Source organism: Neofelis nebulosa, chromosome 10 (genome assembly GCF_028018385.1).
Source record: "Neofelis nebulosa isolate mNeoNeb1 chromosome 10, mNeoNeb1.pri, whole genome shotgun sequence".
Classification (NCBI taxonomy): domain Eukaryota; kingdom Metazoa; phylum Chordata; class Mammalia; order Carnivora; family Felidae; genus Neofelis; species Neofelis nebulosa.
In genome coordinates this window covers 72,409,531-72,434,052 of record NC_080791.1, presented here as the reverse complement: position 1 = coordinate 72,434,052, position 24,522 = coordinate 72,409,531, and the positions used below count along the sequence as shown (strand labels likewise).

General features: G+C 36.4%; 1 protein-coding gene across 27 annotated transcripts in view; it reads left to right on the top strand.

The window, feature by feature from the left end:
• SOX6 (SRY-box transcription factor 6) overlaps positions 1 to 24,522 on the top strand; it is a 693,774-nt gene that overhangs the window by 483,606 nt on the left and 185,646 nt on the right. For all 27 annotated transcript variants that reach the window (XM_058688340.1, XM_058688339.1, XM_058688348.1 and 24 more), the window contains 2 exons: positions 3,545 to 3,717; positions 6,568 to 6,636. In XM_058688340.1, coding sequence (XP_058544323.1) covers positions 3,545 to 3,717; positions 6,568 to 6,636 — 242 coding nt within the window. The remainder of the gene's footprint in view (positions 1 to 3,544; positions 3,718 to 6,567; positions 6,637 to 24,522) is intronic.

Below are 24,522 nucleotides of genomic sequence, written 5' to 3'. Positions count from 1 at the left end.
TATATGTGAACAAATACAATGGGTATAGAATAGAAAAATGGTCATGCATCACATTTAGAGAGTGTCAGCTATTGTACGGTGTAAATTGATTTCTCCTTAATTATATATATGTATATATGTAAATTTATATATACATATATGTATGTGTATATATAAATTCCCCGTTGAGGGAGAATTTTAGATTTGTTTTGCTACTATATTTCATTCCAACTGCATTCATTACGGCACTCACATCTATTCAAAATATATATGTGCTCCTCAAATTTAAGGAAAAGATAGCAATAGTCTTATATGAATGCCTAAATTTTCTAAAAATATTGCTCTCTGGCATGCTTTTTAAAAAATTATTTAGATGTCACTGAATTTTTACAATTAAACAACTTGAATATCATACTGATTTGTAAAAAGATCAGTTAAATTGTGTTATTCTGTAAATGCATATATACATGTCTAGTAGCATTGGAAGCACGAATGCATTTATAGACCTTTGGCTTCACCTTGAACAGAAGAAGCTAAGTAAGAAGTCATGTATATGTTATCCTCAGCTTCTCTGTTTCCTATGTAGAGGAGGAAGGGGACTGTATTGAAGATTGTTAAAACAACATTATTTAACCTAGGAGAAGAGAAAACCTTCTAGTGTTTCCTTGGGAGTGTAAATACCAGATCCAACTCTTATGTTGGCCCTTGCCCCAAATTTCCTATGAATGCTTCTCTTCTTTAAGAATTGTGATGCAGTAACTTTCCCAGTTTCCAGTAAGTCTTCTCTTAACTCACCTCATATAGAAAGGTATAGTAAGAAAATTACAGGTAGATCAGAATATTTCCAAAAACATATGCAATAAAATGTCCATATATCCCAAATATCTATTCTTATAATTTTCCGAACTATTTTCCACACCATAGGTAGAATGACCACATCATTCATCCCTTATTTAAAATACTGTAGTTATTTTTGAAACATTCTTAGAATAAGTATGAAGTTTATCAAGCATGGTCTATTAGTTCACTGAATGGTGTGAACTTTTACTACCTCTGTACCTCATCTGGTACTCTACTCCCCCCACCCTTTTTTTTTCCTTGCTCAAGTTTTACTACCTTCTTTCAACTTGTGGAACACACTGGAACTCCCCTCCATTGCGCCCCCACCCCGGGGGCTTTTGCCTGTGTTGCTTCTCCTGAAAAGCTCCTTGATCACCCTCCAACTCTTTGACTACTTAACTCTATTCATCTTCCTGATAATTTGTTACTTTTTCAGACTATCTTTCTTACACTTGGGCCTCCCAAACTTGGTTAAACTTCCCCCAAATATCTGTCATTTTGTAATTCTTATTTAGTTTTAGTTTACATTTGTATGTGTAATTGCTTGATTAAGGTTCCCTGCTGTCATGCACTTTGGACTCCAAAGTGCACAAGAGTAGAGAAGTCTATCTGCTTTTTCTTGCCATAGTATCAGTATTCTGGTATATAGTTGCCATTCAGGAAGTATTTTGTTTTTTTTTTTTTAATTTTTTTTTTCAACGTTTTTTTATTTATTTTTGGGACAGAGAGAGACAGAGCGTGAACGGGGGAGGGGCAGAGAGAGAGGGAGACACAGAATCGGAAACAGGCTCCAGGCTCCGAGCCATCAGCCCAGAGCCTGACGCGGGGCTCGAACTCACGGACCGCGAGATCGTGACCTGGCTGAAGTCGGACGCTTAACCGACTGCGCCACCCAGGCGCCCCAGGAAGTATTTTGTTTTAATTAGAAATGACTAAAATAAGTAAATAAATACATTTCATACTTTTTTTGTCTTCTCATTCATATATATATATATATATATATATATATATATATATATATCATGAATTAATTGAGCTTGTTGTACTTTTGAAGAAATTTTATGATTCCTACTGGGAACCTGCTTTTGTATTCATGAAGTTCTTTTTTTTACCAAGCTGAAATTCCTATTGCTGAAATAAAAACTCATTTAAAAAAATCAATTCCAGTAGCTAGAAAGAACAGCTGGATACAGTATTTGTTCCTTTATCAGTTGAATACATTTTCTAACATCATCTTATGATTATTTTTCTTTTAATTTTGATTTTAGGCCATCTTTCAACTCAGTGAATCTTTAAGCATATGGGATACTGACAGTTTGTTTGTTTCTTTATTTTTTAAGGACTTGAATTGATATTACAAACCCCAAGATAGTCCTAAGTGGCATAACTTCTCTGCTGACATCAGTCTTACCTTCTGGGAATCATACACTAGCAAGTACTAGCCAGCATCCTCTGAAGGCTCCGTTTGTCCCTGCAGCCATTAAGAAAATAGGACCACTGCTAACTGAAATATTTTTAGTTTCTCAGATTGTCCTCGTGCTTTCTTAGCAGGACTGAGGGGAGTTTCATAAGGAGATTGGAAGTCTACTCTTCCACACACACACAAATCGGCAATCTTTGTCCCCTTTGACAGCTGGTGGCATCTTTCTGAAAAGCTTTCAAATCATAGATCATTTCTTCATAATGAAACCTGTGTGGCTCAGATACAGTGGGTTGAAATTCTTATCTTATGCTGTGGTAAATGCTCTAATTTAGATTCACAAAAGGATTCTGTACCCTTTACTTAGGAGAGCTGTGCAATTTGCCCATAAAAAGACTGTTCAGCACCATTAGTGCATACCATAAGTGTTCAGCGACATCATATTCATTAAACAGCACATCCTTATGCATAACCTTTTCAACCTCGAACGTGTTTTTTCCCTTTGAAGAATGACAAATGACAAAAGGGTGAGAGAGGCCTCCAAGCAACATTGTTGCCTTTAAGGATGAACTTGAGAACTTTAGCTTGATCCCTTCACAGGGGAAAAACATAAGATTCAATCCTATCCTTACCTGAGGCAAGGCAGTTTTTTTTTTTCCCCTCCCTCTCTGTAGAACTCGTTCCAAGGCCAAGAGAACAACTCCTGACATCCAAGCTTCAGAGACAGGTCTTTGCACAATAGAAAAGTTTTATGAGATCAGTGATTGGAAAATTCCTTCTGTAACACTTATTAAGCACTTACTATGTCTTAGATCCTGTGTTGGTCACTGAGATAGAGATAACTAGCTAATATTATAGAATATTAATACAACCCATGGTTTCTAATCTTTGGTACTAAATATCATAGGTTTCCTATCTTGATCAGATAGATTTGGTGGGGATAAGTAGGGGTGGGGGGGGTGAGAGAGAGGGAATATGATAAAAAGGCGAGAATGGGGATAGTTCTACTTTTTGTTTTGTTTTGTTTTGTTTTGTTTTGTTTTGTTTTGTTTTGTTTTAAAGAGCCAGAGGGAAGAGCGAGAATTTTATTAGCAATGATACTTTTAATTGGCAGGGTCGGTGACTAACTCTGGTGTTCATTCCACTGATACTCTGTAGTGTTCCTATACTCACAGTAACCTCCAGTTACTGTCCCAGATGGTTAAGTGTCTTAGGGTAGTCCCTTTCTAAATCTGCCCTCCACTTTTCCCCAATTCATTCAGACTTTTCTCAAACTTGTGAGATATCTTCTCACTTCCATTTTAGGTACACCTGAGAGCCTGGCAGAGAAAGAACGGCAACTCTCTACTATGATTACCCAGCTGATCAGTTTACGGGAGCAGCTCTTGGCAGCGCATGATGAACAGAAAAAACTGGCAGCCTCACAAATTGAGAAACAACGGCAGCAAATGGACCTTGCTCGCCAACAGCAAGAACAGGTGAGCCCTGCAAAAGGAGCTGATGAACTGGAGAGGTGGAATGCACCAAGCTCAGCGAGTAATCACATTGATTGGTTTATTTGTCATAAGCATTCCTAAAAATAAAAAATAAAATAAAAAAAGAAGGAGAAGAAGAAAAGAAGAAGGAAAGAGAAAGATGGAAAAACAAAGGAAGAAGACTTCTGGAAATCCAGGGTCTTTAAGAATACTGAGGGGATATGTGGAGAACAAAGAAAGGCATCATAGCAACTGGGCATAACTGAAAGTGATAACGTTATTCCAGAACATTTGGATTTGATTAATTATTTAGGGACTCATTCACACAGGCATCGCATGCAATCCTAGTGTAGCTTACCCAAGAGTAAGTTGCTTCTCTCTGGGCCTACTCTTCTCATCCGGAAAAGAAGGGTCCTGGTCTAGAGAAACTTTGAAGATCTTTAAGCTTACTGGTCCCATGATTTTCTCTGACTTTAAAGCTAAGGTGACCATAGGCCTCAGTTTTCCCAGAATAACCATGGCTAATGCCTGTTTCCCAGAGTAATTATTAATAACCCCTATTCCACTTGCAAAAGTTGGCCGGGTTTGAATGATAAATTATATGGTCACTCTATTTATAGCATAGGTAAATCATTGAAAACAAATTAGCACATGGCTCCTCTAAGAATTTGATTTCATTGATTTATAAGTGAGAAAGAAGAAAAAATAGCAAAGTTTAAGTGTATATCTTTTAAAAAATAAATCACTTTCCCAAACGTTTTTCCTGTCTCATAAGAGTACATTAATCTAATAACAATGATCCTATAGAGTAGTCCCTGATGCTTTAGATCAGATGGACCCAAATTAATGTGCAGTTTTTAGAAATCTGACATTATTACTGGAATTATCTTTTCAGTTAAATGTATTTTATAGGGGTATATAGAGCAATATATGCTCTGTTGATTTTAATGAGTTGTGACGTCTGGTATTTTATATGCTTGAATATTTGCCCACATGTAGGAATATGGACTCAGCCCCTAATGGAAAATAACATAAAGGAACACTGTAAAAAATCAGAAGTTAGAATGTCATTTAGCCATCCAGAGATGACACAGTAATTAACTATTGACACTTGTGAATAAGCTAGCACAAATTAATCTTGACACATTTGCAGACGAGTGATATCTTACAGTGAACACTTTGTAATTATATTTCAAAATGAAAATTAAATGACACTTAAAACTAGGTTGTCATGCTCAATGAAGCGAGCATGTAGCTCAACCGATTGGCAAATAAAATTCAGAATTTGAGCCACATGGTGCTTATGTACCATACTTCACTGTGTCAAACCCATACGTCTAGAGTGGGTGATAGTAATTGCACTGTGGTGTTTTGGATGCATTTCTATGCAGCACTTTATCATTTAGGAGGGACCATCAATATTAGATGCCTAGTAGTGTTTCACTGGCTTGCTAAGAGGAAATAAATATTCAGAGGGTCCCACATCTATACCTAGAGTTGCCGAGTGAGTTGCCCATTTCTGATTTGAATAGTGACAAGCAGACTGAGCCTTTCCAATCTGATTACATAGTGTTTCTGTTTTGCTTATAAAGCTTTGGAGGGGAGTAGTCCCACTTCTCAAACTCTAGCCTATGATAGGGGCAGCTTTATCATGAGTTCCAGTATGAGCCAGTCATCACCAGAAACCACAAAACAACATTTTGGAGTAGACTGCTATTTTTTGTTATCTCGGGCTCAATGAAATGTGATTTGGGTGTTTCCCTCTATTCTAGGCTAAAGAATCAAAAAGACTCAAGAAATATACAGTTGAAGGCTGATCCACCTTCATTGCTACTTCTAAGATTGCCCATTCTAGAATATTGGCTTTTGGAAATAGAAGAAATAGGAACAAAAAAGCTGTAACTCTTACCTATAGGGCCCTACAAAACCAAAGCCTTCTAAGTAATCTGGGGCCACTTCTCCGTCTAGCTTCTTACGCTGGCAGTGTGTTCTCATAAGGGGTATCCCCCGGACTTCAGCTTTTGAGGCAATAAACAGCCTGATGCCTTCCTCATGTTTTATAGTAAGCACCATTATGCTAAAGGAGGTGTTTGCTCTTCTGAGGGGCAGATTTGGATCCTCCACAGAGCCTACTTTAGGTGGTTAATATTTCTTCATATAGACCAGATTACGTGTTAACCTGTTGAATTTGATTTTGGATGAAGGTAAAACTCATGTGGATCGTGACCTTTAAAATGAACACATTGCCCTCAAAAGGATAAATGGATGAATATTGAATTTTGTTTCTAAATAATGCTTTGTATGTGTGACATCAACAAGAAAAAAAGAAAGATTTGAGTTTTTGCTGTTTTCTTTTGCACTCCTTTGACAATATTTGTAAGTTTTATCAGCTCTGAAAATCTTCCCTTCAGAAAAGATTTCACCAAATAGACCATGTTTGTAAGTAATAGAAAGTTATTTCCTGTCTTTGCTTACAGATTTTACTTTTTACATCCAAATTAAGCTCTTGAGAAAATGTAGCCAGAGTTTTCCCGTCTTTTTTGTCCAAAGATCAGATTTCAAAATTCCCATTCTTTCCCGACGACCATTGCAGATATGGATGAACTGCTCACAAATGTCGTACAAGGGGTCCTGTTCATCTACAGAGAGAGATTTAGGGGGTAAGCAGAGAGGCGGCACCTGTTTGAAATTTTTCATTTTCTCCAACTTACTAAGTCTGCCTCTCTCATTTTATAGGAACTGTTTCACATAGAAGTACAGTAAAGCATTCTTGCAATTCCAAGAGAGATACCTGGGGTAATGGCAAAGGTGCAAGCATTTCATTTGAACTTAATGAAACTTTATTTCTGATAGATTGCAAGACAACAGCAGCAACTTCTGCAGCAGCAGCACAAAATTAATCTCCTGCAGCAACAGATCCAGGTCAGTGTATTTTATTACTCTCGGCTGATTATACTTAGATACTTTCCTCCTTGAAAACGGAATTGAAAATGCTGCAAATGTGCCCCTTTCCTGTTTACAGCACCAACAGGGCTGTTGCTCAAGGAGGTTGTATAAAATTGTATGAGTGGATGTAGGAAACATCGACCGCGTGGTGGTCTAAGCATTCTTTTCTGATGTGACACATAAACAGAATAAACCTTATCTCTTTTTCCTTCTGCCATTTGCCTAGCACAACCCAGTGGAAACCTAAATGGTTTCAAAGGTAGCACACACATGCTATTTTTATTGCCACAAACCACTTTCTGCTTTGTATTTTACCGTCTTAATAGTATCACAGGGAGAAGCTTATACTTATTTGCTTGTTAGGACTGTCTGAGTAGGTCAGTTATGAGAAGAGTCTTATGACCTGGGCAAAGATTGATAATGATTAATTTGTTCTTTAAGAAATAGTAACTGCATTTCTGCTAGGTGCTGTGGGGAGTGTGAACATCAATGAATAATTATGTGTCTTCAAGGAACTTACAATCTAGAAAGGAAGAAAAACGTGTTCCCAAATAATTGTAACACAATTTAAAAATTACCCTTTTTTGTTGTGGCACTGTGACACAAATGCATAGATAATGATTACAATGGTCTGGGAAGGGATTCTGATTTCTGGCATTCCTTTAGAAACTTGATGGTTAATTTAACTAATAGCTCTCTGAGATCGGTAAGGGAACTGACCTCCACTTTTGAATAGGAACATAGGTATGTGACTTCTAGAAAGCCATAAAATAAGGAACTGTTTGGTGATTAATCCTCAGGAATACTCATCCCAAATTTATGTGTGCCCACCACAGCCTCTGTGGTTTCTCTTGGTTGCTGTGTATATTTTCTTTTTTCTTCCTTCCTTTTTTCTTTTTCTTTCTTTCTTTTCCTTCTCTTTCTTTCCTTTTCTTTCTTTCTTTCTTTCTTTCTTTCTTTCTTTCTTTCTTTCTTTCTTTCTTTCCCTTCCTTTCTCTTTTCTTTTTTCTTTTCTTTTCTTTTCTTTTCTTTTCTTTTCTTTTCTTTTCTTTTCTTTTCTTTTCTTTTCTTTTCTTTTCTTTTCTTTTCTTTTCTTTTCTTTTCTTTTCTTTTCCCTTTTCTTTATTTTGAGAGACAGAGAACAGAGGAGGGGCAGAGAGAGAATCCCAGGCAGGCTCTGTGCTGTCAGTGCAGAACCCGATGTAGGGCTCAAACTCATGAACCATGAGATCATGTCCTGTGCTGAAACCAAGAGTCAGATGCTTAACCAACTGAGCCAGCTGTGGTTATTTTCTAACCTCTGGGATCTGTTATTCAGCCTAGTTGGGACAGTATATTGTGAATTATATTATTCCTTTGCTTGAGTGTAATATTATACCTTCCTGTATTTATTTTTTTTTAAGTTTTATTTATTTTTGAGAGAGAGAGAGAGAGAGAGAGAGAGAGAGGAAGAGAGAGGGAGAGAGAGAACAAGGAGGGGAGGGGCAGAGAGAGTGAGACACAGAATCTGAAGCAGGCTCCGGGCTCTGAGCTGTCAGCCCAGAGCCCGATGTGGGGCTCAAGCTCACAAACCATGAGATCATGACCTGAGCTGAAGTCAGACACTTAATCAACTGCGACACCCAGGCGCCCCATATATCTTACTGTATTGAAAAAAATATTAATTCACATAAAGTCATAGTTTACTCTTCTACTCTTCTACTCTTTCATTGGTGAAAGCCAGTGGTGTTAACTTAGAGCCTTGCTTCATTTCTTAATCATACTTGGTGTTCCATTTAAAGTACCAATTTGGTGCCTGAAGAAGTACTTGTACCTCATTTGGCATTTTGTCCAGCTATCTTCACCTGAGGGTTTTAACCAGTGTTTTTGTTGTTTAATTAGTTCTGATTCTATCTTTCATACACAAGTCTGTGTGTTTCAAAATAGAGTCCAAATACAGGGGAGATGGAATGTCTCTGGCATTTTTGACAGTCAGCTTTTACAATGAAATCTTGGAATAATTTCTCCTCCTGATATCTTATCTCTTTTATAACTCATGCTGAGATCCTTAATTAAATAACTGTCCAGGTGTTCCCTGATTCTGCCCTTATTAGAATTTTCAGTGTAGCTCCTACTGCTAAGGTCAAGATTTTTAGCCTGTGGTTTCCTACATTTTTCTCTGGATTCTTCTCTAAGAACTCAGTAGGTGTTAAATAACCTGATCATTTAGTTCTCTCTGTTTCTCCTATTTGTAAAGCAGGAATGGAAGAAGTTTCCTGAGATGTTCCCTTATCAGTTATTTATTGTTAATGTTTTTCTACATCTTCATTACTTACTTCTTTATTTATTTTGAATGTATTTCACTTGTCAGTCCACTGGTGTTTCTAACAAGTGGCTGTCTTAATTGATGTTTGTTTTGTGGTACTGAGGATGTCAGAGGAATAGCAACCAAATCAGTTCACAGCATTTTTATGAAATAGGATTTATTGATAACATATGATTTTAGTTGTAACTTTACCACATGAAATTGATGCCTTCTTCAGGAAACTATAGAATATGATGTTAAAATATTATTCATCGGAATGTTTAATTTGAGAAGATAGGAAAATTGTTTTTTCGGGTTTTCTAATAGAAGTTTAATTACTTTTAAAATCATGGCTATTTCTCGTTGTTTAAATTTTTAAAAATTGAAGCTAATCAGCACTTGATCTCAGCTGTGTAAATTATAAAATCAGAGAGAGATTCAAAGTGTCAGAGCTGCATTCACTTTAGAAATACAGGAATCTTCGTAATAAGAATTTATATTTTAAAAATAACAGGAAGCAATAACCTGTATTTATAGTTTGTTCTGTCCTGAGCTACCGCAGTTACTACTGCATATCTTGTCAGTATTTATCTTATCAGTGTGCGACCATTCGAAGAATTTTTCAAATGCTTAAAAATATTCCTTACACAAAACATATTTATCTCTGACACTTATGAAGCAGGTATTTGATATTCAGACTTTCAGGTGTTTTGGGGGAAGGGGAATGGATTAAAAGTATTTTTCAAATATGGTTTTTGATAAAATATAGACATGATCCAATTTAGGAGAGATTATTGGTGGGCTAATTTTAGTACAGTTTTTTTGAGCAAGATATGAGATTTAAGCGATGCTGCACACATTTTTCTATCATGAAAGAAACATTCTCCTGTTTGAAAACAAAACAGAACAAAGAGTAAAATAAGGTGAGTACAAAACATACTTTCCCTTCTGAGAACAAATGTATACAGAGACCATTTGAGCAAGTTTGACCTTCTTTCTTCTTTTTAAATCTTGAGTCCTAGAACCTGTTAGCTAACAAAATCAGCGAGATTAAGCCATGGCAATTGGCTATGGATCATGAGTATCAGCTGGTTACATTCAAGATTGCTGTCTGCTTATAGTTCAGAATGCTGACTTGTGAATCAGTACTGTTGTTCCTGATGTTGCAAACTATAATAGAAAGAAAAGGAAGAGTGTCTAACCTCTTATAATAACCACACACCAACACATCTGGGCCTATTGTAATGGAAGCAAATGAAAACCTGAATGGCTTGCACAAATTGAAATCAGGACTTTTCCTTAGAGATGGGAAGAAGACATGATGAAAACAGTATTGTAAAAGTCCCCATGCTTATTTTACGTGCAATCATTCAAAACTTATATGTATAGTTAAAAACCATATTATTTTTTTTCTTCCTTAAGTATAATTTTTAACATACTTTTGCCTTGGTAAATTCTAACTAAATTTTCAAAGAGATACATTTAAGACCATGTGAACCATGTTTAGAAAGCAAGATGAATGACTTTGTGAATCAATGTTTTTATTTTTTTGATGAGTCAATTTTTGCCATTAAAAAATCAGGTTAATAACTTTAAATGATTGTTAAAATGCTTTAATATTAACAGATCTTTTAGGAGGCTGTTTGCTTAGTGAATTCAAATCCCTCTGTTTGTGCTTTGGGGAAAATGGTGATTCCTCTAATTTGTTTCATATTAAGTAATTCCCCCGATATAGAGCCCAGAAAAAGTTGGACATTTTTGATTCTTCCAGGACAAAAATAGCACAGTTTTCATCAAGTGTATGGAAAGCCAAACTAATAGATATGGAATAGATATGGAATATGATCCTTGGAATTGGGAATGCCAGTTCTCATCCTTTAATTCCAAAGGACAGATGACTGCTTCAGTAATTTCATCCTCCTTGTCCCCTACCATTGCACTAGAGTATCTTAGCCAGTCTTTTGTAGCATTTTATTTATGAGTTATGTTGACAGGTAAACAAAATTCACTTGTAATTATTGGACACATCAAAGCATATTTACAGTATTTTAATCAACCAGTACATGTAAGTCTAGTCTAAGCAAAGGAGAAAATACTTTATAAATCCTGCTTTCTTGATCCACCTATATATTTATTTACACAACCTCAATTGAGCATGTCATGGTTTTTGAATCTAGAGAAGTTATTCTTCGTGGATACAACATCCCACATTCTTTGGTTTCAATAGCATGTTACTAGGAAACATTGATGGCATTTTGTTGCTAAAACTTAATCTTTGGAGGAGAATTTAGCTCATGAAAATATCTTGGTAAGAAGCTTACTTTTTGAGGTTTTGATAAAATATAGTCTCTTCAAACCCCAATTTTAGAGTTATTCAAATGGCTTATATTGTGTGTTATATAGGCTGTGTCCTCTCCTGACATCGCTGATGGAACAACAGTGGTCTCCTAACAGTAGACTGGCTGGATGGGGTATTACCTGGGCATTTGGCTTCCCGGGCCAGGGCCAATGATTTCATGAATTCGTATACATATGCCTTTTTAAGTTTAATTGTGAAACTTGAAATTCTTAGCTTTTTGTTAATCTTTACAATTAGTGTACAATATTCATTGCCCTTCCCTAGTCATTTAATACATACATTAGATGGCAAATTCCATCTGTGGAAGGCCTGAACCAAATGTCATTGCTGCTGCTTTGCACATACTCTTTGTCTCATCGGAAAGCTGTCCCTTTTAAATGCGGTAATACATGCTGCTTATTTGCAAAGCCAAGTATTTGTCTCTTCACTGAGACGTTACTCTGTTCTTAAGAGTATATGACTATTTTTTCATACACAGTATTTTCCATTTTGATTACAATATATTCCTGTGTGCTCTTCATATGTTTTGTGTGTCTCTGTGTGTTTGTCATGGGAGAGCACCATTAGATATGCATTCTTCTTCCTGTCTGGTAACCAGAAGAGATGCTAATATTATAAGAAAGGAGGTGATTGTTCTTAAACCATTAAACAGAATAATTTGAGATGGACTTTCACCTTTTAAGGAGTTAAACCTTGCCTTTGTTTCCTTCAATATGATTAACTACAGGCATTTCAGGTATCTGCTGAGCAGAATAAGGACTACCTTTTTATGTGAAGTAGTTGTCTAAAGATCAGAAATAATTACTTTGTACATTAGCCTTCATGGCCTGTATGACCTGGTTAATTAATTTTTTGCTGGGATAATAATAATAGATATATATTTAAAGATATGCTTCATCATTAAATATCTAAGTGACCTCTAATTTAAGAGCTGGACCTTGGCATTTATTGTCTTTTGGAGATGGCTGGAGGAACCGACATAAGACTGATGAAAGTCAGGAGCGCTCCGGGCTCATGTAGTCCCTCTGTCTTATGTTGTACCTCTTTGTTAATTGTATTTAGCATTGGTAAACAAAAAGCAATTACAGTGCTCCTGTTTTGACTCTAGCCAATAGTCCTTTTTTTGTGCTATTGATCAGGTAACGAATCTCCTTCCAACAGCCTCTGAACAGGACTGAGTAAACCCACTGGAAGTAATTTGATACTACTATTGGCACTGCACATGTATCTGATGCTCTCTTGCAATGAAATGAGAGTTATAAACAAAGCTTAGAAGTCTAGGATTAGCCCCCAGCTTCAGCAAGCCCTTAAAATATTTTGTAATTCTATCCTCAATCATGAATTAGCCAGGAAAAACAGACCCTTTCTCCTCTATTTCTCTGCTGTATGCTGTTTTTAATTGCCCACAGGCAGGCTGTTGTGATCTTCTTTGGAAGTTTAAAACCAAGATAAAAATGCAAATCTAATTATTTCTTTTATGTAATCTAATTAACTTTTTAAGTAATGATAGATGCTCCGTAGCTTGCTTCAAACATTTTAATAATGAAGTTTCTGAATTATAAAGAATAGGTAAAGCTGCTATAATTCATGAATAACAAGGGCCTTTGCAGCTAAAAATGTGAATTCTCTGTGGATTAGAAACTCCGTGTTAACCATGCTAGACTGTTTGTTAAAGTTGGAGTGGATCTAAAAATAAGAAGTGATACTTGCCCAGATCCTATGAGCTGCTATATGGAGTTATTAATCTGCTTGCTGTCTGTTTTCTAAATGTGGCCTATGGCAAAGATCTTTCAGCAGACCAGACCCTGAATCTCAGTGCTTTCCAGGCACTATGTTTTGGTTTCCTTAACCCCCTCTAGGTGAGCCTCCATTCTCTATTTTATCTTCTTGTGCTTTTCTCAGACTCCACTCCCCAGCCCGCTGTCTCTAACTACCAATACTAAAAATTCTGGGAAATTAAAGTCTTTGCTTCTTTCTGGCATTAGTGAAAAAGGGAGAGTACATTACCTCTTCAGAGGCAGGAGTAGCAGAGTGGCAGATGATCCAGGTGGTGTCAGCATGTGACATTATGTAATAGTGAATCAATCCCATGGGGAAAAGGAGGCTCTCTTCTATTTTTTTCTTGATCTCTCTGATTACATTGAGGGCTCAGTTTAGTGTTAGTCTTTAATACCTTTCTAGGATGTGCTAATCTCTCTCCGTAGGGAAGACAGAGAGAGAGAACATTTTAGGCTCAGAGTCTTTGGAGGCAATAGTATTGAGCTACAAGTAAAAGGAAATAAAATTAAATAATATAAAACTTGCATTTTAATACTTATCTGGTTATCTTCTATTTATGACAAGAGATTTTCGTTTTCTATTCGAGGTAATGATATAAAGTTTCCTTTGAAATAAATGTATTTAAGCAAAAATAAGTCAATTTAAATAAAAGCCATAAGCAAATAATTGTTGGGTACTTGGGTATGGCAAAAATGATGAAGGTAGTTCTTCAATATGAATTTTGGGAAACCTTTGAAAGAGTACTACACTAAGAAGTATTAAATGATCCCCCTCCACCCTTTTTCCACATTAGTAGAAGGTTAAACTTGGAAACATCATCTAGAGGTCCTCATGATTCTCATTCACTCATCACAGGGAGGGTCGGTGGCTATCCCTGGTGGACAACAATACCGTGAGTTTATCATTAAGCTATACTAAAAATTAACCCTGACATTATGGGGTTTTTTTCTTCCTTTGCAATTAAAATGCCTTTTCTATGAAGTAAAGGTGAAAATAGATGGCATGCACTTTCTTTGTTTTCCAGTGGTTTATTTGGTGAAATAAGACATTCCCCAATACATATATATGTCCCCAGTTTTGTTTTCCTTTGAAATTTCTTTGCAAGTCTTTCTCCAGTCCAAATCCTTTAATTTACACAAGGATGCTAAAACCACAGACTTGTCCAAGCTTAAAAAGCTAAATATTGGCAGAGCTGTGAGTGGGACCCAACTTTCTTGACTCCCTGTCTAGTGCTATTTCCAACATTCCAGGTGGTGTCTCAATTTGTCCTTTTTGTGACTTGAATAAATCTTAGTGCACTTTGGTTTCCTAGTTTGTAAAATGTAGATAATAATATCTAATATCTAAAATCTCACTACATGCTCTTTGTCCCTAAACAGAAAAAAAATTGAAGATTTGCCATTAGAACCAGTTTATATCCCAGAAGTACTACAACTGTGGGTGCATACCCACAAGGAAAGAGATAAAAAGAACATAATTGGAATCTTCCTGTAGTGTAGTATGAAATGTATTCATGGCTGAGTGACTCTTTTGGTATTTACATATAAACTTCTTAGATAGTTAATTATTTTACTTTCTGAGGGCTTTAAAGTTATATGTCTTTATATTGAAGGTCAGGACCTTTAATGTTAATACTTTTCTTTACAGCTCCCCTCTCCAGCGGACAAAAGTGAGCAGTGAGTGACAGCATTTGATGCTAGTGGTTCTCAATCTGGGTTGTACCTTGCAATCACATGGAAGCCTTTTAAAAATACTAATGCCTAGGTAACACCCCAGAGGTTCTGATTAATTGGTCTGGGGTACAGTCCTGATAGAAGATTGTTAAAAACTCTCTAAATGATGCTAGAGGGCAATCAAGATTGAGAAATACTGCTTTATACAGTGTAACGCAGATTAAATGTGAACTCTAAGTTATTTGGACTATCTATCTACTTACCTATCTAACATCTATTTATCTATCTATCTATCTAACTAACATCTATCTATATCTATAGACAGATATATCTATAGACAGAGGGTTGGGCATAACTTAAATAATTCTTTAGCAGCTGAAATATAATTTTGATTTTGGTCACAGCTATTTTACTTAAAAGCTAGAAAGCTTATAATGGATCATGGTTTAAACAATTTAAATAAATCAATTGTTCTTATAACTTGATTTTATTTATATATAGACCTAGTGGCAAAACAGGAATGTTGAGACCAGAATATGTTTTTTTCCTTTGGGAGAAGGTATTTAAAATAAAAATGAAGCATAGCCTTTCATAATAAGACAAAAACTTTTAGAAAATAAATTCTCAATTATTATTTAAACAAAATGACCCAGAAAATCAGCCCATTATTTATTTTTTATATGCTTTTTTAAAGAATTCTCTATGAAATTGACTACATCTTGAGATTATATATATATGTGTATATATATATATATATATATATATATATATATACACATATACACACACACACACACACATATATGTATATGGAATGTATGAATACACTTTTAAGCTAGGTTTGTACATAAAAGGAGAAGGTGTAGAGAATAAGATGCATTATTTTTGAGTGCATGTATGTAATTTAAAAGTTTTTAGGACTAGCATAAGTATTGGTTAAATAAATGCAGATTTAAATTCCAGTTCTATTGCTAATTAGCTCAGTAATCTGTTTTGCTACTTACTAGCTATGAGACAAGTTTCTTAATGTCTCTGAGCCTACATTTCCTAGTTCCTAGGAAGATGAGTAATAACAGTACCTTAGTCATTGTGAGATTAGAGATCATCATACGAAGCCTCTAGTAGTTGCTCAATGCACAGTATCTTTCACTATCATTATTGTTGTTGTGTACCACGTATAAATTTCAGAGTACCTTATAGAGAAACATAAATGTATGTATTTTGTATCTACGTGTACACATACATTTGTATCTATATACTCATGCGTATTTAGAATCCACAAATTAGTGATGTGAATATAGGACAGTCAATGTGGATGCACTTAAATCAATTATTAGTACCATGATAATCTAGAAGAAAAGGAAGAACAGCAATTTTCTCTGGCTGCCACATGAGTGGTATTTTTTTTATATTTTTTTTTTTTTAATTTTTTTTTTTCAACGGTTTTTAATTTATTTTTGGGACAGAGAGAGACAGAGCATGAACGGGGGAGGGGCAGAGAGAGAGGGAGACACAGAATCGGAAACAGGCTCCAGGCTCCGAGCCATCAGCCCACAGCCTGATGCGGGGCTCGAACTCACGGACCGCGAGATCGTGACCTGGCTGAAGTCGGACGCTTAACCGACTGCGCCACCCAGGCGCCCCACATGAGTGGTATTTTAATTGTCAGTGAGAGGAGAGTAAGTTTTATCAGGCATTCAGAGATGGTTGGCCGAGAATTAGACAGGGCTGCCTGGAGATTGTCTAAAAGGGAGCATGGCATTTTATTCTGGAAAATAGGGTCAAATTCTCACCTTTCACACTAAAATGGGCTTTTCTACTAGATCAACAGTGCTTGTGAAGTTAGAAGGATAGTAAATGAACCTTTCCAATTTATTTTATAGCTTTAAAAAAAAAAAGCACAGATGAAGTTATGTGATGTAGCAGCACAAAATGCAAAAGTCCTTCTTGTTTAAAATAAAGTTGTTCATATAAATCTTGTGTACGCCATCTCCTGTAAGTCAAGCATTTGCCCAGCTTTTGTGAATTATGTCTATACTTAGAATTTAAGAAGTTAAACAGTATGCATACCAGACTTGAGAGATGGGAAATAAAAATTGATATACTGTGTGACACTTGATATAGCACAGGGAAATATCTTTTAAATTCTGAAGGGATGTACTGACATAACCATTTTTAATTCACATAAGGTAACTCCCACTCAAAAGTTATTAATGTTAGAGCCAGATATTTTTACTTGTTCAAAATAAAAGAAAACAAATGATGCAAAATGTGTCAGGGTCTCACTGTGAGACACTGAATTCATTTTTTCTACCACCCAATTCATTAAGAAAATGTTAAAGTTGTAACATTAAACAATGCAGTTAAGGAATTCACAGATTGGAAGAAAGGGAAAAGTCCATCCTCAGTCAGGTCATGGTCATGATTGTTGTTGAACATACATTTCAGTAGAAGAATTGAATTTTCTATAGTGGTTGAGATTAGTGCAGATGGAAAGGACTCTCAGCTGGGGTGACTTGGCTGCTGCTTGAACATGTTGACAAGGTGGACAGACTATTCTAAGGAACTCTTAACAGGCCCGGCTTATTTTGTACTGTAATAGTTTCATTCATTTCCCAGCCACACAAATGTTGGCTGCTTCTTATGCATTCTTTAGTTACATTGTTCACAGGAAAAAGAGGGGGCAGAACAATAAAGCTGATTTTTGTTTCAACTGATTGCATATTAACTTTTGTCCCCTTTCAAAAGTTGTGATAATGTTAGGAACCAGTAACCTATAAGGAGAAACATTCCTTATGAGCTATTATTCGATAAAAGATGTAAGTAAGTCCTAGTTTGGTGTTTAAGCTGGATGTGGCAGAAGTCATTTGTTAATGTACAGAGAATTAGTTAAATACAGGGCACTTTGGGATTAGTATAATTGAATGGTGCCTGAGGAGGCGATCAGGGCCTGAAACTTCAAGGAGAGGAAAGCTCTCCAGCTGCTGGTTCAGGTATTTGTTTGTCCTAAAGGACCTTTTTTCATTCTGTGGCTGTCAGCTTCTCCTTCCACTTGACTTGCATTTCACTGAGAATCATGAATGTCATGATAGCTCCCAGATCATCAGTTTAGGAGCTGGAGGCCGGGGTTTGAAAGAATCAATGTGGATATAGTTGTAGAAGAATGAGCTTAATAGCAGAAGATCATGGAGAGGAAGAAAATACACATTGATAGGAAGCTGTCACCTTGCTTAGTGATGAATAACGGAGGTTTGAGAAAAGGAAAAACTAGTTCCAAGTTTTTCTCTCTACCCTCTGTGTAATTTTTTGAAATGCTTTGTGCAGACCTAGGTTTCTAGATTTTATGTTCGAAGATTCGAAGTAGAGGCGCAGTTAGATGACTCGGTATGCTTTGTCTTATGGAAAAGCCCAGAGGGTAGGGTGCCTGGTTGGCTCAGTCAGGGGAGCATGTGACTCTTGATTTTAGGGTTAGGAGTTTGATCCCCACAGTGGGTGTGGAGCCTACTTGAAATGAAATGAAATGAAATGAAATGAAATGAAATGAAATGAAATGAAAAATGCAGAAGAACAGACAAAAGTGAGATAGTAGTATTCATTATTGGTTCTAGCCAGAGGTTGATTTTAGATCAGATAGGCTAAGTCAGATCCACAATGATGATCATGAGCAAGCATGCAATCTGTCATTGGAGGAATTCCAGCTCATGGAGGGAATATCTATAATGCAAGGGTGGAAACCAGGGCAAAGAGAAATGTTGTTGGGCACTTAGAGTTAGTTGGCCTCTGCACAACAGCTGTTTTCCTGTTAAGATTGTCTGATTTGGTTCTATCGAAGATAGTGAGATACACTGGTCTTTGGCAGGACCCTTTCAAGGACTCTGATTTAGGGTAGAAGGACACCTTGGAATTTCTAGGGATCCCTTGTGGAAGAAAGTTCAGATCATTGACAGTCCAATAAAGAGGAAATTTGAGCTCTATGTTTAGGGTTTGGCTTCCATATCATCAGGATAGTATCTTTCCTTCCCAAAAAGATTGGCCCTGACCGTAGAGGCCTGGATTTGTGATAGATTCACTATACACCCCAAGTGATTAAGTGTACAATGTTTAAGGCAAATGTCTTTGTGTAATAGAATTATGGTTAAACTATTTTTTCTTGTTTCAGTTTAGTTTTTAAAAAATCTTTCCGGGGCGCCTGGGTGGCTCAGTTGGTTAAGCATCCAACTCTTGATTTCAGCTCAGGTCATGATCTCATGGTTCATGAGAATGAGGCCCTGTGTTGGGCTCTGTACTAACAGCACAGAGCCTGCTTGGGATTCTCTCTCTCTTCTCTCTGCTCCTCTGCCCCCCCCCAGTAACCAACCCCCCCAACTCGCATGCATATGCACATCCACTTTCTCTCTCAAAAATAAATAAACATTTAAAAAACTTCTTTTCTAACATTGTTGCTTTTGTATAAGAAAAAAAATTAAAAGAATTTAATGTACTCTGAAAGAAAACTGATATTCAATATTAGGAAAATTAATAAATTTAGTATATTCATGTGATGGGCTGTTATAGACTATTAAAAATATTTACAAATAATTTTTAATGATTTGGGATAATGGTTACAATATATCATTAGGTGGAAAAAACCCAGAACACATGTAAGTACATTATAATCTCAGTTATGTAAAAATAGGCATAAAAAAAGGATGGAAGAGAATGCATTGCTTTTATAATTAACTTTATTACTATTATTTACTTTTTACAATGCAGATTAACAGAAAAGGAGCAGGCATCTATCTTTTTATCTTGTAATCATCTCTGGAATAAATTGTGATCACCAATAGGACATCAGATCTTGTGATTTAATTGTCCTATCTGATTTCTGGCTGCTTAAATAGAGATGCCAGTTAATAAAAAACAACCGAGTCTCCACATAGCTGGAACAAAGGTACAGGTACAGATCTTTACAGCACTGTCAGGCCTGTTCCATCTGTTACTTTTTTTCCCAACCCACTTTGCCAAGGACACTGAATTAATTCCATAGACTGGTATGTTCCCATTGGCTCAAGGAGGCCACAATTTCAAGCCTAGAAATAGGGGTACATGGAGACAGTAAGTGATCTGATCAGCAGAACTTGTTCTTCTTCCTCCTGGGAAGGTATACAGTTCCCAGGTATACTTGGGGACAAAATAGACCTGTGTAGAGTCGCAGAAAGAAGCCTAGACTTGGATTCAGAATGTCTATGTCTAGTTTTTGTTCTGTTAGTAACTATGTGACTTCTGGAAAATTATTCTTCTGCAATGATTCTCATTTTCCATATATTTAGAACAAAGATCATGCACAAGATTGTTGCAGAAATTCCTTGCAACTCTGACCTCCTGTGACTCTAGATGAAGGGAATTAACTCTGTTCCTTAGAAAATGGAGAATAGTAGTAGTTTTGCCTACAAAGTTTGCAGGAAAATGTCGTTTGGCCACAGCATAAGCCATGTCTACCTAGGAATGTTTGCCTTTTAAATCACTGAAAGGTTTTGAATTATGAGGTCAAATTCACGTTTCTTTTGTGAGGTATTGTGATGGTTTGTAATGCCTGCCACATGAAATGATAGCTATTGGGGATTCTTAAAAAGCATATTCAGGAAGAGGGCCTATAAATGCCTACAGCCTTCAGGCTACACCAAACACACTTCTGTAGCCAATGACAAACTCCTGGCATTAGGGCTATATAATGGAAAGGGTGACACAAACTTAATTTTAGTGTTGCGAGTGAAATTTTATAATTTTTGGAAAAAAATTCTTATAGCTTTGCTAAAGTATTAATTGCAGGAAATTACAGCATATCCTCGTGTAGTATTATGTCAGTGGCATATATAGCATATAACACCTTTTCCTAGTCTCTCTTGTTTTCACCCCAAGTGTTGCATTTTCATTTGAAAAGAGATGTGTTAAGTAGTTAAATTTTGTCTAACTGTGGGGGTGGTGCTGAGTGAGGCTCAGACTGTCTGAAAACAATTAAGCTGTGAAGGGGAGACTACTTGGTTATGCTTCCTAGAAGTGAGTTTACTGCTTGAAGCATAATGTTGATATGGATATTCTTTTGGCCATTTCCTCATTTCTGGCTTGTTAGGTTTCAGCTTCTAGTCCCAATAAATTTTCCAACTACAATTTATTTATTGCGTTGCAAGATAAAAAATGAGAGAATTTCATTTCTGATGTGTGGTAGAGTTTAATATGGTTTTCCGATTTCCTCCCATTTTGTTTGAAGTAAATAGGGTAATTACTCACTAAAATTCTAATATCTTTCAGGGCTTTAGGGATGAATCTAAAACAGAACCATATAATGTTTTATTTAAGCAAATCCATGTTCTTATTAGGCAGTTCACCTTAATGTCATTTTTTATAAATAAACTTTGTTTTATTTTTTCAAGGGTTATTTAATTAATTTTGTTGTACTACCACATTCTGGCATCTGCATCTGCTAAGGCCTGCAGGATGTGATTTGTGGTTTAAAAATGAAAATAATTTATTATTTGAAGAATGATAGATCATGCAGGAATGATACATAAATATGAATGTAAAAGAGTCTAATGCACATCCATATCATTTTTTTTCTTTTATACTAAGGCATAAGGACTGTTATCTGTGTTTGTACAAAGCATTTGTGCCAGTTGTACATCTGATTAATATCTGACTAGATATGAGTGAAACCTATTCTGGAGAAAGTACTGCGTGCTGGCTTCTTGAACTGTTTATGGTTCCCATTAATTGCAGGGCTTTACCATATAACCATTGTATAGATCTGGTTTTACTTATGAAATCCAGATCTGCTTTTTCTTCCCTGCTGAGCAGGGTGAAGTTACTTATGCTACCAGCTTCTTATGATTTTGGGGCTCACAGCACCTTGGGGATTGAAGCTATCATCCCTGGAACTCCTAGTGTTTCTGTGGAAAGATGAACGTTGCTGGAGTAAATCCTTGGTGAGTTTGCTCTACATGCAACACAGGTTAAACAAGCATTTTACTTTTGAATAAAGTATTTATTTTAATGATTATGGACAGATATTCATTTCCCCACAGCCGTTCCCCCCCCCCCTCCACTTTGGATGAGAGTAGTCTAAGCTAGAAGTTTTGTATTTTTTAAAAAAATTTTAAATGTTGATTCTTGAGAGAAAGAGAGCATGAGCGGGTGAGGGGTAGGGGTAGAGCGAGACAGGGACACAGAATCCCAAGCAGGCTCCAGACTCTGAGCTGTCAGCACAGAGACCAACGAGGGGCTCAAACTCATGAGCCAAGCCATGAGATCATGACCTGAGCTGAAGTTGGCTGTTTAACCAACTGAGCCACCCAGGCGCCCCTTTTTTAATTTTTTTAATTAAAAAAATTAATGTTTGTTTATATTAGAGAGAGAGAGAGAGAGAGAGAGATAGAGAGAGAGAGAGAGAGATTGAGCAGGGGCGGGGCAGAGGGAGAGGGAGACACATAATCCAAAGCAGGCTCAGGCTCTGTCAGAGCAGAGCCAGTTACAGGCTCGAACTCACGAACCATGAGATATGACCCAAGCCAAAGTTGAATGCTTAACAGACTGAGCCATCCAGGCGTCCCTAAGCTGGAAGGCTTTTAAAATCTAGTCATTAGTCTTTCATCAGAGCCCCCGTATTTTTCCCCAGGGGAAGGAGTAGGTGAGGATATGAAGTAGGAGACAATACAGAGATTTCTATGTAAAAGGTAACACTATATTTTCTCCTTAAGAAGGCTCAAAGATCATCTTGTTTTCTTTGCAATGACAATGTGTGAGGGGATATTTTGGTTGGGTTTAAAAGGCCATTTTATTTTCCTAGTGAAAAAGAGCTGGCTTGTTAAATAGTTTTAATCTCCAGCCTGAAAGAACATGGTGGCTGTGTGTTCCAAAGGGGCAAAATGTATTGAATTTAAATAGTACAGCAAGTGTGTCCAGTTCTGGTCCTTAACCATTTCGTATTGCCAGAGCTAGCTTCTGAATGTAGGTTGAAAAGAAGCTGGAAGATATACTGGTAGTTTGCAAAATGGGTGTTCTCATTATTAACCATAAAATGTAGGAAAGATATCTGGGGAAAAAAATCTAAGGAGATAGTGCTGCTTCTTCCTTTATGCCGACTGTGTTTGGGAACATTCTCATTACCTTTTTGACTAGAAAAGTCTTATTGCATTTTGAAAAACAAAACACCAATAGGAGGTCTTTTTTTTTTTTTTTAACTAACTAGCTGTGAAGTTGTATAAGAAAGAGAAAACACTTTGAAAAATGGTCCGAGCTCTCGTGTATTAAGCACAGCAGATGAAATGATTTATTGGGTTTTATACACATTCTGTAAAGGGTAAGCATTGCTAACAGAATGAGTGGCAGCCTCTGGGAGCTGAACAGGCCCCAGGGACTAGTCTTTGTTCCTCTGGTCTTGACAGGCATGTGTCTCTGTTAAATGAGAGCTTAATTTCTCTCATATGTGAACAATTTCCAAGCCCAACAAAGGCAGGCAGGACTGGAGCTATTTAAAAGAACCAGCACAGGAGGAAGCATTCTTGAAGAAAGGGGATGCTAAAAGGCTAATTACTCACCATGGCTTAGCAACTATTTTATTTTTTCCCTAAGCAAGGTTTATTAACATGGATCTGCCACTTTTTTTTGAACATAAACACACATTAAAATTACAAGGTTATATTTTTATTCTTTGTGAAATAGCCATTTGCTGATCTCTGCTCATTGAAAAGAGGTGCCCCCATCAGCAGTGGCGGTGTATATCATGGAATATTAATTCACTAGAGGGGGAGGGGAGAGCCTAATATACTTTGGATCCTTTCTCTCTCAAGTGGAAGGAATTTAAAGTATTTACTAAGCAGCATCCTTGGCAACACTGCGAACCCTTTCTTTAGACAGTACTTGCTTAAAATGTGGAGGGGATCTTTATTTCAACATTTTCTGTGGGAGTTTCAAACTATGATTTGTTTAGTTTGTCTCAATTTGTGGACTCTGGCATCTGGGGGAAAATCCATGTTGTTAAATAGGTAACATACGTAAGAGGTTACAGGTATATTTCCATTTACACCATTCGTATTTTCTTAAGGTTTTGTGAACTGGATTATTTTTTCCCCTTTGACTTGTATTATAATCATTAGCCCCTTATCTTAATTTTTGACTACTGATCTTTAAATTTCTGTATTTTTAAGCTTGATATCTTTTTCAGTAGGTAATGATCTATAAATAAGCATTTAAATGTGCTTATATGGCAACTATTATAAAGGTAGGAACATATAAACGTGAACAATAATTACCTTCTTATTTATCTGTTTTGTATGTTTTTAAAACAGGACACGCCAAGTATTTTAAGTTGTTTACAGAGAAGAATTTTAGAAATGAAAGGGGAATTTATAATTTCTTATGAAGACACTAAGTGGAAGACTGAGACACCTTGGCCAAACTTGCCTCTTGATTTATTTTAGAACTAAAACAGTAGCCTAGGTTCTCTTGATGGTCACTAATAATTTGCTGAATGACCTTTGGCAAATCACTTAATCTCTGGGGACTCAGATGCCTCATCTGTAAATAAAGGTTTTTTTCCATCTCTAAACTTCCATGTTTTAAGAATGGGTCTCTGAAGTAAAATAAATGACATGATTGGAGAGTGCCCATAATAAATTTGTTCAAAAATCCCGCTGAAAAACATTATTACAAATCTACATTTTGAATTTTTAAAATGGAAAAATCAGAAGGTCTTCAGAAATGATACCTGGCATTAAGGCCAGACATGCAATGTT